Genomic DNA, 14,860 nt, shown 5'->3' with positions numbered 1-14,860 from the left:
CTACTAAAACGTCTACATTTATACTTTTGTTGCTTGGTTCTGGATCTACTGGCTTCTACTGTACATGGTACCGAGATGTTCTGTAGAAACACAAACATTTCATTTTTTCCAAGAGTTGTGAAGGTTGTTGATCCATATCTGGCCCTCATATGGAGGGAAAAAATGAAGGAGCAACAACATCTATACAATACATTAAAGAAAAGCCATAATTAAATACAATATAAGGGCAGTTGCTTTACCATATAATGATAAATATGAAGGCTATTCAAAGACAGCGGGGTCAATTCCCAATTGCATGAACCTCCATACTGAAGCCAGTTTAATAACAAAGCAGACACATGCAGTCATTACACATCCTCTTATCCAGGGCATTGTTCGAGGTAGATGGTACCACATACATACAGGAATTTATAATATAATAATATAACTTAGATATATTGTTTAAGGGCCTTATTGTCCTTTTAAGGCCGTACTCCATATCAACAGCAAAAGAACTTTTATATCAGAAGGTTCTTCGACACATTCCATTGAAGTGAGAGGGTTTAAATCCATCTTTAGATTATGGTTATTTCAATGGTTCCATTACCTTCTGCTCAGTCCAGAAAGTCTGGCAGAAAAAAAAAAAACATTGTTCAGACTTCTCCACGAAGAAGGGGTTGGTTCACTGGAAAGGTTTACTTGCCTCTCATTCCGACTCATACCCAGCACCACGTCTCAAAATGGATAAACTACACAAGAACTTGCTTTTGTCTTGTAAAAGAATGCCCGACCCATTCATGTCTTGACACTGTGCTTCCTTACAGCATCACCATTAACTCAGCTTCACTCATAGATTCTTCGCACTCAGCACCTCCTGTACAATCTTATCTTACCCCCTCCATCCCTCAGCACAACAGTATGGAAGTGATGCAAAGTGGCACTCTTCACCTATCACATTCTCCAGTAAAGAGCCATAAAGAATCCTGTGGTTGTTAATATTTCAAAGCAGTCTGGGTTTGGTAGACCTGTCTTTAATGTGGGTTCTTAAGAGGAAACAAGATACTTTTGTTATTAGTGCAATATTTTATTGGAACAACAGGAATTTTTCCATAACTACTGTGAATGAGTCCTAGCCATTTCATCGTAGCAGGCCACCTTTGTTTTTTTTTAATCTGGTGTATTGAACAACAAGGACAAATGTAATTATAAGAAAGAGATGCCATATATTAAAGCCTTAATTTGTAACACTAGGAAAGAAGAAGAAGAAAGCTATAGTTAGTGTTGGGTTATTGTATTGTTTTACCTTAATCAGTCACCCATGTATGCTTTGACACATTATTTCTGTCCAAGCATTAGCTCCAAGATATGGACCTTCAGGATTGACTTGGCATTGCCATGGATACAGAGACCTTGCTGGTCTGCTCAGCTGTCCTTTGGAATACTTAATTCTCCCTTTATGCAAAGAAAAGCTTATTTCAGACCCTGATTGACAAGAAAATAATGCATTCTGCAGCACAAACCTCTTATCTGGTAACAGAGGTCCTCAGTTACAAGATCCTGCAGTTCAGAAGAGCCTATTGTTGATTAGCTATTCCTTTTGGCTGTGATTAAAGTTGTATTCACATCACACAGAACAACCTTTGTGCCCAAGTCTACAACTGTGAAGTGATAGATTCTAGTAAAGAGGTTACAACCAGAGGCTTGAATTTAAGCACAGAGAGATCTTGTGAAATTAACTGACCCAATCATTTGAGGCTGGAATATTATGCACATTTTTAAATTCAAGGATTACTTCCCCCAATCCATGAACTTTAATGCTTAGCATGGGTGAATCAAACGTTTGGAGTGATTTATGTTAAAGGAGAAGTAAACCCTAGAAATTAATATGGCTAAAAATGCCATGTTTTATATACTAAATCAGCTTGTCAATAGCAGCAATGATCCAGGAATTCAAACTTGACACAGTGGGTCACCATCTTGGAAAGTGTCTGCGACACTCACATGCTCAGTGGGCTCTGAGCAGCTGTTGAGAGCAGTTTAGGGGTCGTCACTAATTATCAAGCAGAAAATGAGGTTGATCTGTAATATAAGCTGATGCTACAAGGCTGAACATTAGATTATCATGTAGTAATTATCTGTATAAATTACTAATCAGCCTTATATTGTGACATTTCTATTCTATACTGTACATTGTGAGTGGGTCCCTAAGCTCAGTAAGTGACAGCAGCACAGAGCATGTGCAGTGAATCAGCAGAAAAGAAGATGGGGAGCTACTGGGGCATCTTTGGAGACACGGATCTTCCCTGTTAAAGGGCTGTGGTTGCCTTGGGCTGGTACAGAAGCACAAAACATAATGTACAACATTTCTAGCCTACTTCTTTAGTTCGGTTTAGGTCTCCTTTAAATGCTTCACTTGATGCACAAATGTGGTCAAGGGCAATGGGGAGGTGCCCAGGAGCCTGATTATTTGATGGATTTACCGGAATATAGCAAAATGCAGTCCTAATAAATTGTCAAGAAAAAATGCATAGGCCCAATATAAAGAATGAATAATTGAAGGAACCAGTCACCCTAAACCTACACTAAATACCAGAAGGAGATAGAGATTTAGAGTTTTTGTTGTGTGCCTTGTTCCTTTTACCTTAAGCTTGCAGAATTGATTGAGGGTTCGTCCCTGCATTTATATAAAATAAACTATATAGCCAAAAGCACAATGAATATAGTTTTAGTGGTTGCAATTAAAGCCTTGATTTATAGCCATTGAGATGCATTTGGGAAAACACACACAATACTGTATATATATATATATATATATATATATATATATATATATATATATATATATATATATATATATTTTTTTTTTTTTTTTTTAAGGGGTCACTTTGCTGTCTATTCTCTTTATGGACAAAAAGACCCAACTAAATGCATTTGATTTCCCTGCTTTGTTAAAGATGGGGGAGGGAGCTCTTAAGATGAAGTACACCACGTTTCCCGGTGACTCCTTAATGGCTTTCTCTTTTCAGGGACACTTTCAATCAATATTTCATTTACTTTGCTGTGATTGAATGGGCATTGGGCAGCACAATACCCTTCGCCGTTTTAACTGTTTCAATCACACTGCACAGCTCTTGGCCTTCTATCAAACGCTATAACACGGCTTGCGCCACTGAAGGGTGTACCCTGAAAACAGCTCCTTCTGTGTTGAGCATGGCATTAGGGGATATGATCTTGAAAGTCAAACTGTGGGTTCTATTCCTGCCTCAAACACAGTATATCCCTCAGTTGGGGGCAACTGTATCACTTATATTAATATAGGAGGCATTACTTTATTGTGTCAGATCATTATGGCAGTGGTCTGGAAACTAAGTCCAAGTGATTCCTATTAGTATAACTATTAATAGGTCATTACAAAACGTCAGTTCTTAAAGGGATGAAGGTTTTCTGTAACCTTAATACAGCGCACAGAACCTGAAATTCCATTCCACTTCTCACTTCACTTTCTTCACTCCCTTCAGTCACTATTTTCCTTTCCAAAATTGGAGTGGAATATTTTGTGCTCTCCAGTCCATGGGACTTTTCAAGGCAACCAAACAATAGAAACCAATAAAATCCTCCAGTCTAGCCAGTTTGCAGCTGTTTTACCTTTTTGTCAAATAGTTATTAGAATATTCCATCCATTCCAGTTCATGGGGGGAGCTGAACTCATAGTTTAATGTCCACACATAAACATTTGTCTTTTTTTCCTCAAAGGTTATAATGGTCTGTGGAACTTACATCACAACAGAAGGGCTATAGCCCCGTTTCTGCTCTTCCCACAAACCTGTTTCTCATTGCATTTGTAATGAATGGTTTTTAAACGCTACCATGCCCAAATCTTCTCAGCGTATCCTAAAATATTTCATCCCATTACTGTGGCTAACACACAGTCGCCAAACTCTTTCAATTTCTTTCCTCTCTCTCTCTCTTTTTCTCTTTATATATTTATATTTAAAATATATCACGATGAATATATTCTGGTCTCGCTTTCTAAGAAAGTGCTCAGGATGTTTACGTTAAAGAATGTATCGATATGGTGCTATCGGAAAAGTGCAAAAGAAAATCAATGAAGAAGTCTAGAACAAAAAAAAAAAAAATAATAATCCCACTCATTTTCTTTTGTGTACCACTTTGAATGTATGAGAAATATTTTTCTACTTGAAAACAAAAAATAAACTGTGTGAAAGCATTAAAACGGGTACATTTAAGTAATTTGGATGTCTAGTTTAAGCCCGCCTGTGTGACAGATGCTGCTAGGCACAGTTGCTGAACTGGGAACTAAAATTCAAGGAATCCAAAGCTCACTTTTTCATGGTTCTACATGTAAGCCAATTTCATAATAGTCCATAGAGAAATTTCATAGCTTCTATAAAGAGCAAGTAGCTGCTAAATTGAAACATTTTTAAACAATTTTGGGTGTCTTCTTGGATTATGGACTTGGGTTATACTTCTGGGGTTTCTGGAGGCAAGTGGGCAAGAACAGACACAGTCATCAGTCTTAAACTAGAACAACACATCCACCTTAGTGTAGGCTTTCCAGAAAGCCAAAAAACAATGCATGTAATGGAAAATATAGCCATGAAATAAACAGATTTTAGAGCTTGTTGGATTTTGACATCAGAGAGGTTTATTTGTTTCCTTTAATTCTGGAGTCTGCATATTTTCATGCCCTTATAGTTAGCTCTGACCCAAAGGGTCAAAAGACTTCAAGAGAGACCAGTGAAGACATAAATAATGAAAATACCAACACTAGAATCTAGAATATTTAACTTATACAGTCCATCAGTGATAAACCGTTTGAAACGATGTGCTTAAAAACACTGCTATAAGGTGGAAAAGGAAATAGTGGTCTTCTTCCATTTAGGGTTACCACTGGGAATTAGGATAGACCATTTTGGTTGGTGTGTATAGACGGCATAGTAGGAAAGAAAACCATTCTGGTTGGTTAAGAGGTTTATTCTCCCCGGCAAACATTTTCTTGGGCTTCAGCCCTCTGTTAGGTATGCGAGAATGAAACTGATTTCATATTAAATTGTCCAATACTATCCCCCAAAAAAACAAAGATTATGGAGCCTTTTCCAACTTTTTATTGGCCACTGTATTGTGACATTTATTGAAGGAATATACTGCATACAAAATGGTATCTACCATAACCTAGTCTTCTAATTAGGACATTTCCTAATTATAGGGACACCAATGCTAAAGCACAGTTTGTTTCTGTACCAAAGAGTATATGGTAGAATAATAATAATTTACAGGCTTTTCACCAAAAAGAGAGCAATACACACAATCATATGAACTGGCCAGAACTTTTTATGCTTGAGCTCAAATATAGACTGTGGAGTCCATTCTGATAAGAAATACCAATTATTAATCTCAGATGTTTAGCAAATTCAAGGAAGTCTGAAGTGGTTCCATTGTGATGCAATGCATGTCAGCTTCAAAATTCTTCTGATTACTGTCAATTACCAAATAATTAAGGCCTAGCATGCAATTTGCTGTTTCTAAGATTCTTAGGAAAAGAATCATTAAATAAAAAGACAGTTGAGAGCCATGACTTAGATGCATTGGATGCCATTTTCTAAGGGCCCATTACCTTATGTACTGAGCTGTGGAGAAAATAAATTTAAAGGCAAAAACTCATGGTAAACTGTGTCCAGTTATGTTGTTATTGGGCTATAAAAGCCATTTTCTTCCATTGGATATTCATTTAGCTAAACTTTTAAAATATGCATACAGTAAACTGCAAAGGAATGATAGGAAACTGCTGCACACAAGTGGAGTGGAGCAGTGAAATGTAACAATTATTTTGTAGGATAATTGGGTAGAGTGGCCAATGCAAGCTATGAGTATAGGTACAAGTAACAATCTAAGAGATGCAGTGTTCTTGAAGCTAGAAACTAAAAATTCTGAAAAGGCTCTTGATAGGAATAGGAACTATTAAAGACTGACAAGTTTGGGGTTGTTTTTTCTGGAGAAAAGGTGCTTGCAAGGGGATATACATTAGAGGACATTATAGACAGATAGATATATGTAGATAGATATACGTATAGATGATAGATAGATAGATAGATAGATAGATAGATAGATAGATGATAGATAGATAGATAGATAGATAGATAGATAGATAGATAGATAGATAGATAGATAGATAGAAAATTCTTCAATTTACTAACAATCGCTGGCGTAACTAGCGAAGGAGACTCTACTTCGCACTCTTACGCCAGGTGAAGTTTCGCTCTGTGAAAGAGCGTTAACTTGCAAATTCACTAAGATACGGAATTTAACTGAACGTTACGCCTTCGCCACCTCAGACCAGGCGCAGTGCAATAGATTAGATAGATTAGATAGGACTTCCCTAAAAAATTGTTGAAAATTTTTCTAAGTCCCAAAAAACGCTGGCGGCTTTTCATTTTCAGGGTGATAGGCTGCAAAAGATCGTAAATTTTTTCTGCGGTACCCGGCTTCCCCCCTACATTTCCTAACATATGGCACATAAACTATACACTGGGCTCATGTGTAGGGCAATATAACAACTTTCATTTATTTAATCCCGGGCTTGTGTAGTGTAATGTATTTGCTGCAACATATACGTCCATTCAACTTTAACTTCCCGCCGTATGCAAATTAGCCAACGCTAGTGCAACTTTGCATTGCTTGCCGCAGTAACATTAGCGCAACTTCGCCTGCGTTAGGCGCCCTGCACGCAACTTCGCATGTTAGTGAATTAGCGTTGTCCTGGCGAATCTACGCCTGGCGAAGTGTTGCGATGTGAGTGAAGCCGTCGCTGGCGAATTTTCGGAGGTTAGTGAATTTGCCCCATAGATAGATAGATAATGCCTTTAAGGGGCTTCAATGACTTAGCATAATATCGAAGGCTACCATGATCTCAAGATCTTACGGTTAATGTCAGGAGGCTGGATGCTTGGGACCATGTAAAAAAAAACTCTTGGAAGGTCGGCATTCAGCCTACAGGCCACTTAGACAGCCTGGCTTTAGAATAAACTGTGTCAATATGTTTTATTTAAAATATCATAAACATTGCCCTGTCAAGCCTTTAGTAGGTTGGCAAATCATAAAAACATTAGACAGATTTCAGAGAAGAGAAAAACAGATATGCATATACTGACTGCATATCGCTGAAGAGTGGGACAATGGAATGTTACCGTGATCTCTTAAGTGGTGAGTACTGGTAACTTTGTATCATATTCAGTATAAGGTCATTTTGGTGCCTATAAATGTAAAGACAATTGGAACTATTGTCCTTTATAAAGTCAGACCATGACCAGTAACACTGTTAATGATCCCCCACCTAATCCCATGATTGGTAAAGAGGAAACTGACCCATACAACGAATCTATTTGTAAGAGACAGTTGCAGTCGTAGTAATTGAGTGATGTGCATCTGTCTTCAGCACCATGGACAGAGCTGGTCATCTTAATGCAGTGCTGGATTCTAACATTATAACAGTTATTCCCAAACTGTGGGGTTGGCTCAGCTAGGGGGGCTGGCACAGTGTCATAGCTTGAACATTATTAAGGATAAGATATGGGGTAAAGGTTTCTTTGCTGTCAAATATTCGGAAAAGTTTGGGCAGGCAAAAAGGAAATCCATTATGTTGTTGCTACAAATAGAAAATATACCTAATGCATATCTGAATACAATCTTGAACTGAACTGAAGACATAAAATAATAAGACATAATCTATACATTAAATATAAACCCTATCTGTTCTTCCATTATTTAGAGGCTGTAGCTTCTAATGTAATTTAGCAGTAGTAATAACCCTTAGCATTGCATGTCAAGAATCAAGACGATCATTTTACAGCCGTGCTACAGATGCTTCAACCCAGAGCTGAGCTTACACATAGGTGCACATTTACCAAAAGGCGAATTGTGGATGTATAGAGAATATTCGCAAAAAAAGACAATTCACCATGACATAGCCTATTTACTAAATGGCAAAGAGGACAATTCACTTGCGGAAAACCTCAGTGCTAGAGAAATTTTGCACTGTTCAGCCAGTGAATTTTCACCAGCAACAATTCTCTAGCAAAATCCAGTAATTTAACCTTTTCATTAAACTATATCGCACAAGGTTCAGGCTGGCGAACTCCCATTATAAAGATAAAAGAACAGCCACTTTTAAATCGTAATCAGCGATTTCCATTGCTACTATTCTCCATGGTGAAAATTCATCAGAGAAAATACTCTAAAGAATTTACCCTACTACTATTGGATGGGGAAATGCGAATTTTCGCAGAGAATTTTCGCCAGGAGAAAATTCACCACAATTCTCTTGAAAAAGTTTACTTATGCTTTTTAGTAAATATACAGGTGTGTTGTGAAAATACACCTGGTGAAGTGAGGTGAACTGTGGTGAAGTTAGGTGAAGAGAAAATTCATACTTTAGTACTGTAAATGTGCCCAAAATTCTTTTCAATTGGACTTTCCTCATTGGGTGTTAGCCCCATACAAAGGGCTGGAATCAATGTCACACTAGTGAAAATAGCAACTACAAGTGTTACAGTAGGGCACAAACAACTCAGTTGCTTCACTTAGACAAAAGGAGTAATTTAAAGGAGAAGGAAAGCTACTGAGGCAGTTTATTGCCAATAGATTAGCCACAATAGTGCATGCTATAAGACTATATTCATTCTGCAGAATGCTTTACCATAACTGAGTAAACAGCTCTAGAAGCTCTCTCTGTTTCTTTAAGATAGCAGCTGCCATATTAGCTTGGTGTGACCACTTCCTGCCTGATTCTCTCCTTGTGCACTCATAACTCTGGGCTCAGATAACAGCAGGGATGGGAGGAGGGAGGGGGAGAGATGAGCAAACTGAGCATGCTCAAGCCCTAGCCCCTGAGGTTTAAGCTGAAGGCAGGAAGTGTGATACAGAAGCCCATGTGTACACAATAGAAGGACAGAAATGCTCTGTTTCTTTTGACAGAGGACTCAGAACAGCATTACTTTGAGGGTTTACTGGTGTATTTATATAGACCTTTCTGATAAAGCTTACTTAATTTTAACCTTTCCTTCTCCTTTAACATCACCCTATAGCACACAAAGTTCTACAACAACTACAGTAATACAAAAGAACAACTGTACACATATTTTAAGTTCTTTCGTGGAATAACAGTAACACTGTGACATGAAAAACCACCCTCCAACATTTACTAAGGGCTCCCTGGGTGTATAAAAGTTACATACTCACATATACACACAGACACACACACACACAAACATATATATATATATATATATATATACACTGTTACAGTATATATATCAATCATACCTCCCAGCTGTCCCATTTTTCATGGAACAGTCCTGAATTTGAATGTTCAGCACGCATTTCAGGATTGTTACTGAAATGTCCCGAGTTCCTCTTGAGAAAGGACTCAAAGAGGACTGAAACGATGATGTTTCAATAAAGAAAGTTTTTTTTTACAGTACATAATAACAATAACTCACATCTTAATCTTTCTGGCCATGACAGCCAGGTTCCTTGGTAGCCTGCTCAAATAGGTCTTACTCTTCTGTAAAGCTCTAATAACTATTAGGAAAGTTGTTTTTTGTTTTGTACAGTTCCAAACAATACAATAAACAATATTTACACATAACAAATGATACATTATTACACTATGACATTCTACAGTATTTTATATTCGACTACATGCATTTCAATTTTACCAACCGGTACATAGGGGGTCATTTATTAAAATCTAGAAAAAATCTAGGTTTTTTACTAGAAAATTTTTAGAGGAAAGTTTTTTGAGATTTATTATAGCCCAATGCTGTAAAAAGCCTAAATCCCAAATCCGCCATCTCAGACCTGTTGAGGTCCTGTATAAGTCAATGGGAGAGGCACCTATCTCAATTTGAAGTTTTCGTGGTCTAAAAATTCGAGCAAATAGGGAAAAAAGCCAGACAAGTTCAAGCAATTCAGGTTTTCGCTTGATTTTATTAAATTTTCCTGTGATCTGATTAAATCGGCTTTTTTTATAATAAATAAGGTAAAATCGGGCATGGGAGTTTGGTCATTGTTTTTTTTTAAAAAAATATGAGATAAATTTGGATTTTAGTAAATAACCCCCATAATGTAGCAAAATAATATTCAATAAATTATATTTTATACCAATTATACAATTATATGTGGTACAGGTATGGGATCGGTTATCCAGAAACCCGTTATCCAAAAAGCTCCTGATTATGGAAAGGTCATCTCCCGTAGACTCCATTATAATCATTTAATCCAATTTTTTTTAAATTATTTCCCTTTTCTCTGTAATATTAAAACAGTACCGTGTACTTGATTCTAACTGGGATATTATGAATCCTTATTGGAAGCCAACTAGCCTTTTGGGTTTATGTATTGTTTACATGAGTTTCTAGTGGCCCTAAGGTATGAAGATCCAAATTATGGAAAGATCCATTCTCCGGAAAACCCTAAATCCTGAGCATACTGGATAACAGGTCCTATACCTGTACTGGGACATATTCCTCACTCATAGGTATCCTATCCTAGCCTCGAAAGGCCCAACCCTAAATTATTCTTTCCATATTGCCATAAATTCTTCTGGTTGGCCCTTCAACTCAAGTGATCTTTTGTACATACAGTAGGTAACAGCTTACCCAATAACTCCAACCACTGTATTAGTGCAATACAAGATTGTTACAAGCATAAAAATGGAAATGTTTTTAATAAGACTTCTATTTTTGGAGGGAGTATCAAAATCCATAACAAAAAGACCTTTTGCCAATCTAACTGTCATTTTCTTAATTTCAGAAATATACTTAACTACATCCCTCCAATAGATCCTAACTCTACCATAACAGAAAACTAAGTAAATCATTTTCAGTATATTTACTATATCTGGGACTAGCATAACTCCTGGATTGATACATCTTAGCAAGTAGAGAAGGTGAGTAATAGTACTGATACTAAGAATGATACATTTTAAACGTATCAATTTGTCTCTATTAGTCCGTTGTTTAGAGAACTAATAGAAGCTTCCCAGGTCTCTTCATCTAATGATAGGATATGCAATTGTCATTTCGACAGTAATCTTCTAAATGGGGCATCCTGAAATTTTACTAATGACTTTTACAACCAATTTGGTCTTCTTGGAATCCAAATGTATTTCCTCAAATTCATACTGTATACTCATTTCTGTTTCATGACCAAATTGAGCTCTACTTGCACGACTAAGCTGGTTTTCCCAAAATACTTCCAAGGGGTACTATTACAAATCGGAGATCTCTGACTCCAGCCTACTAGACCCATTACTGTCCAAACTCCCCTTGCAATCCAATATCTAGAATCCAATCAATAGTTTCTAAAATATAGATTACTTCACAATGGTGCATTGCCAGATATATAAGGATAAGTAAATTTCCCAATTTTTACTGCTCTTTGCCATGCTTATATTGGAGACCTCATTGTCATAGGTAGCCCTTGGAAATCAGATAGCTCTGTATACTGGCCCCCCTTCAGTATCTCTAAGGATCCAAGTACCTGGACCTGAATCTGCAATACTGGTTCCTCCCTCTCACAGTGGAACCATAACAGCAGATAGGACAATTAAGAGGCAATATAATAAGTTTGTACATATGACAGGCCTAGGCCACCGGCCCGACTGGCGAGGTTAACATTCTACAGGAGAATTTTGATTGGGAGTCTGCCCAAGGAAGAAGGTAAATGTTTGCTGATAAATCATTTTGAACAAATTAACTCTGCCCCAAATAGATAAAGGTAACTTCTTCCAGGCATCCCCTGCTTTAGTAAACTGACAGCTATATTCAATTCAACATATGTAACACGTTCTATAGACTGCCAACCCCAAATATTTATAGCAGTCTGATCACAGTAGAGGAGACACATTTGGACGAACCCCCGAATCATTCTTGAAAGATTCGGCCGAATACCGAACCGAATCCTAATTTTCATATGAAAATTAGGGGTGTGAAGGGAAAAACATTTTTCACTTCCTTGTTTTGTGTCAAAAAGTCACGCGATTTCCCTCCCCTAATTTTCATATGCAAATTAGGATTCGGTTTGGCCGGGCAGAAGGATTCGGCCGAATCCTTGCTGAATCCCGAACCAAATCCTGGATTCGGTGCATCCCTAATTGCCACCACAAATAGAAGTGGTGAGAGGGGGCAGCCTTGCCTTGTACCACAGCCTGACTTAAAGCACTGTGACAACTGATTATTAATTCTGACCCATGCTATTTGGGCTTTGTACAACAACTTTACTCATGTTATAAAATTATCCCCAAAACCAAGCGCTGCCCATTAATAAGCCCACACTATGGTGTCAAATGCCACTCAACCATTAGTCCATGAGTCCAATGCCAAGCAGATTTCTTTTAATGTAATTGTTTAGATAGCTTGGGTAATGCCAAGTTCCTAGCTATTAGGAAAGTTTACTCCATACAAAATATAGTTTTTGAGCTTTTGTCATTACACGTGCACCTCCTCAACACTTACTTCCTGCTTCCTCCTCTAACCTGCCACCTGTCCAGTTTTGACCTAGACAACCCAAATTCAAGGGGCTTTCAAGTTCAAAACCTCCTGTCTGATTTATACCTTTTGTAAAACCGGACAATTCCCAACAAATGGCGAAGTTGGAGACATCACAACCCAGCCCCCAACATTACAACCCCATCCCAATGCCACACCTACCCCAAACATCACTGGCCTGCCCCTTTGTCTGGATTTGGTTGCTGACAAATGCGGCAACTAGGGTTTCCTATATTTTTAACTTCTTCCCCTATTACTAACATTGGCATCAAGTTTCATTTTTACCAGCCAGGCTGATAAAATATCAGGCAGGTGGCAACCCTAGTGGCAACCCAAGCTCCACATAGTTGAGGTCCATGCCAGTGCATCTCTCCCGCCTCCTGTTCTACATTATGCAGGCCTATTGATCCTTTGGCCTGTTATGGAAGGGCAGAAAATACATTAAGCCTAATTTTATCAAAACTGGATTTCAACCCTCTCCCTATGCCATAGCTTTGGGTCCACAAAGGAGTTGCACTGGTGCACATGCAGTTTCTGTACTACATTTGGTGTCATATTAGTGCACATTCATTTATTTTTCTTATTATTATACTGTGATGCAAATAAAAATCCCAGTCTAGTGTCACCCAAGTTCCCATACAATTTTTTCTCTAACTGTTTAGATGCATATGGTGCCACTCTCATTCAATGACGTCAGAGGAACATCTATTGGCGAGAGGAACAACTATTGCAAGGACTTGTTATGTCCAGGGGGACACTCTGTGCAAGACACTCTTCAGAGGCTTAGAGCATCATAGATTCAAGCTTCTTCCATATGGTAACTGCCTTTTAGATTATGCATTATTCTGTATTTATATGCAGAATATTTATCATACCCATAACCGGACAATCCTGTTCTAGATTATCTACAGTATCTTTAATTATTGTCTACATAGACCTCTCAGAAATAAAGTGATCTATAGAAGGCACAGTTACTACACTGGAAAGCCCACCCCTTCTAGCAGGAAAATATGTTCCATGATAAACATGTCATCTTAATAAATACACAAACATTTACCCCATGTCACATATTTCACAGAAATACAATGTTTTTTCTTTTAAAATAATCTAGTGCTTGATTTCAATCTGGAGAAGCATCAATGACCAGTATGGCTTCCAGTATGGGACCCCTTATCCGGAACGCGTTATCCAGAAAGCTCCAAATTATGGAAAGGCCTTCTCCCACTGAGTCCATTTTAAGCAAATAATTGTCATTTTTAAAAATTATTTCCTTTTTCTCTACAATAATAAAACAGTGCTGTGTACTTCATGGTAAAAAAGCTAAACCCATATGGATGGCAAAATAGTTCTGTTGGGTTTAAATGATATTTTGCAGAATTAGGGTATGGGGATTCAAATTATGGAAAGATCTCTTGTCCAGAAAACCCCAAGCATTCTGTATACTAGTTCCACTTCCTCAACTGTAGACAAATGTTGACATTCTAGATACACCAGGTTCCAAATAGAGAAGAAGCACACCAACTCAGCCAGGCAATGTCTTTATCACATTTAATGCAGAAGTATTAAAAGCAAAGCTTTCAGGGACCAACCCCTTCCTCAGGTGCAACCTGGTTGGCATATTAGGCTTGGAAGTGGCTCGGGATATGAATGCACCCTGCAATAAGAAGTAAGTGGTGTGCTGCAAATGAAAAGGTGGAATTGAACTTTAATGTGATTCCAGATACACCCACATAAGCTTCTATATTATGTGCTCCAGTTGTGCTCAAAGTATAGTACAGTCCACACGTAGGGCCTACATTCGGTTTGTAAGAAAGACACATTAAGCCACATGCAAGGGGTATATATATATATATATATATATATATAGTAATAGAATGCTGATGCACACCAGGATTTTCTTTTCAAAGTTACTTTATTTAGGATTAAATAAAGTAACTTTGAAAAGAAAATCCTGGTGTGCATCAGCATTCTATTACTATATAAGTCATTCTGTCTTTGCACCCAGGTGAAGTTTTTTCTAAGTGTGTGCTCAAGCCTTCATATATATATATATATATATATATATATATATATATATATATATATATATATATATATATATATATATATATATATATATATATATATTATAGTAAGTTTATTATATTAAATGTGGCTAGTTAGGGGATCCATTTGCAGAGGTTCTCCTCAGTGGCACTTAGAGGGAAGAGACTATAAAAGGGGGAGAGCAGTGTGCCACTTCTTCTCTGGTTGATGTGAGGAGACGAGTGAATGTTGTGAGGGGCCTGAGGCTGACAGCCTCATTGATGCACTAA

General features: G+C 37.6%; 1 protein-coding gene across 2 annotated transcripts in view; it reads left to right on the top strand.

Moving 5' to 3' along the window:
* Positions 1–14,396, top strand: part of nova1.L (neuro-oncological ventral antigen 1 L homeolog) — an 81,968-nt gene extending 67,572 nt beyond the window's left edge. The window contains exons 5-6 of one of the 2 annotated variants that reach the window (XM_041572038.1): positions 13,208–13,362; positions 13,657–14,396. In XM_041572038.1, coding sequence (XP_041427972.1) covers positions 13,208–13,342 — 135 coding nt within the window. In that variant the 3' untranslated portion in view covers positions 13,343–13,362; positions 13,657–14,396. Of the gene's footprint in view, positions 1–13,207; positions 13,602–13,656 lie in introns of those variants that run through there. The other variant, XM_041572037.1, reaches the window with a different exon arrangement.
* Positions 14,397–14,860: the final 464 nt, after the last annotated feature.

This window comes from Xenopus laevis, chromosome 8L (genome assembly GCF_017654675.1).
Source record: "Xenopus laevis strain J_2021 chromosome 8L, Xenopus_laevis_v10.1, whole genome shotgun sequence".
NCBI lineage: Eukaryota > Metazoa > Chordata > Amphibia > Anura > Pipidae > Xenopus > Xenopus laevis.
Note: the sequence above shows the minus strand (reverse complement) of the source record. Positions and strands in the feature narration are given on the sequence as shown.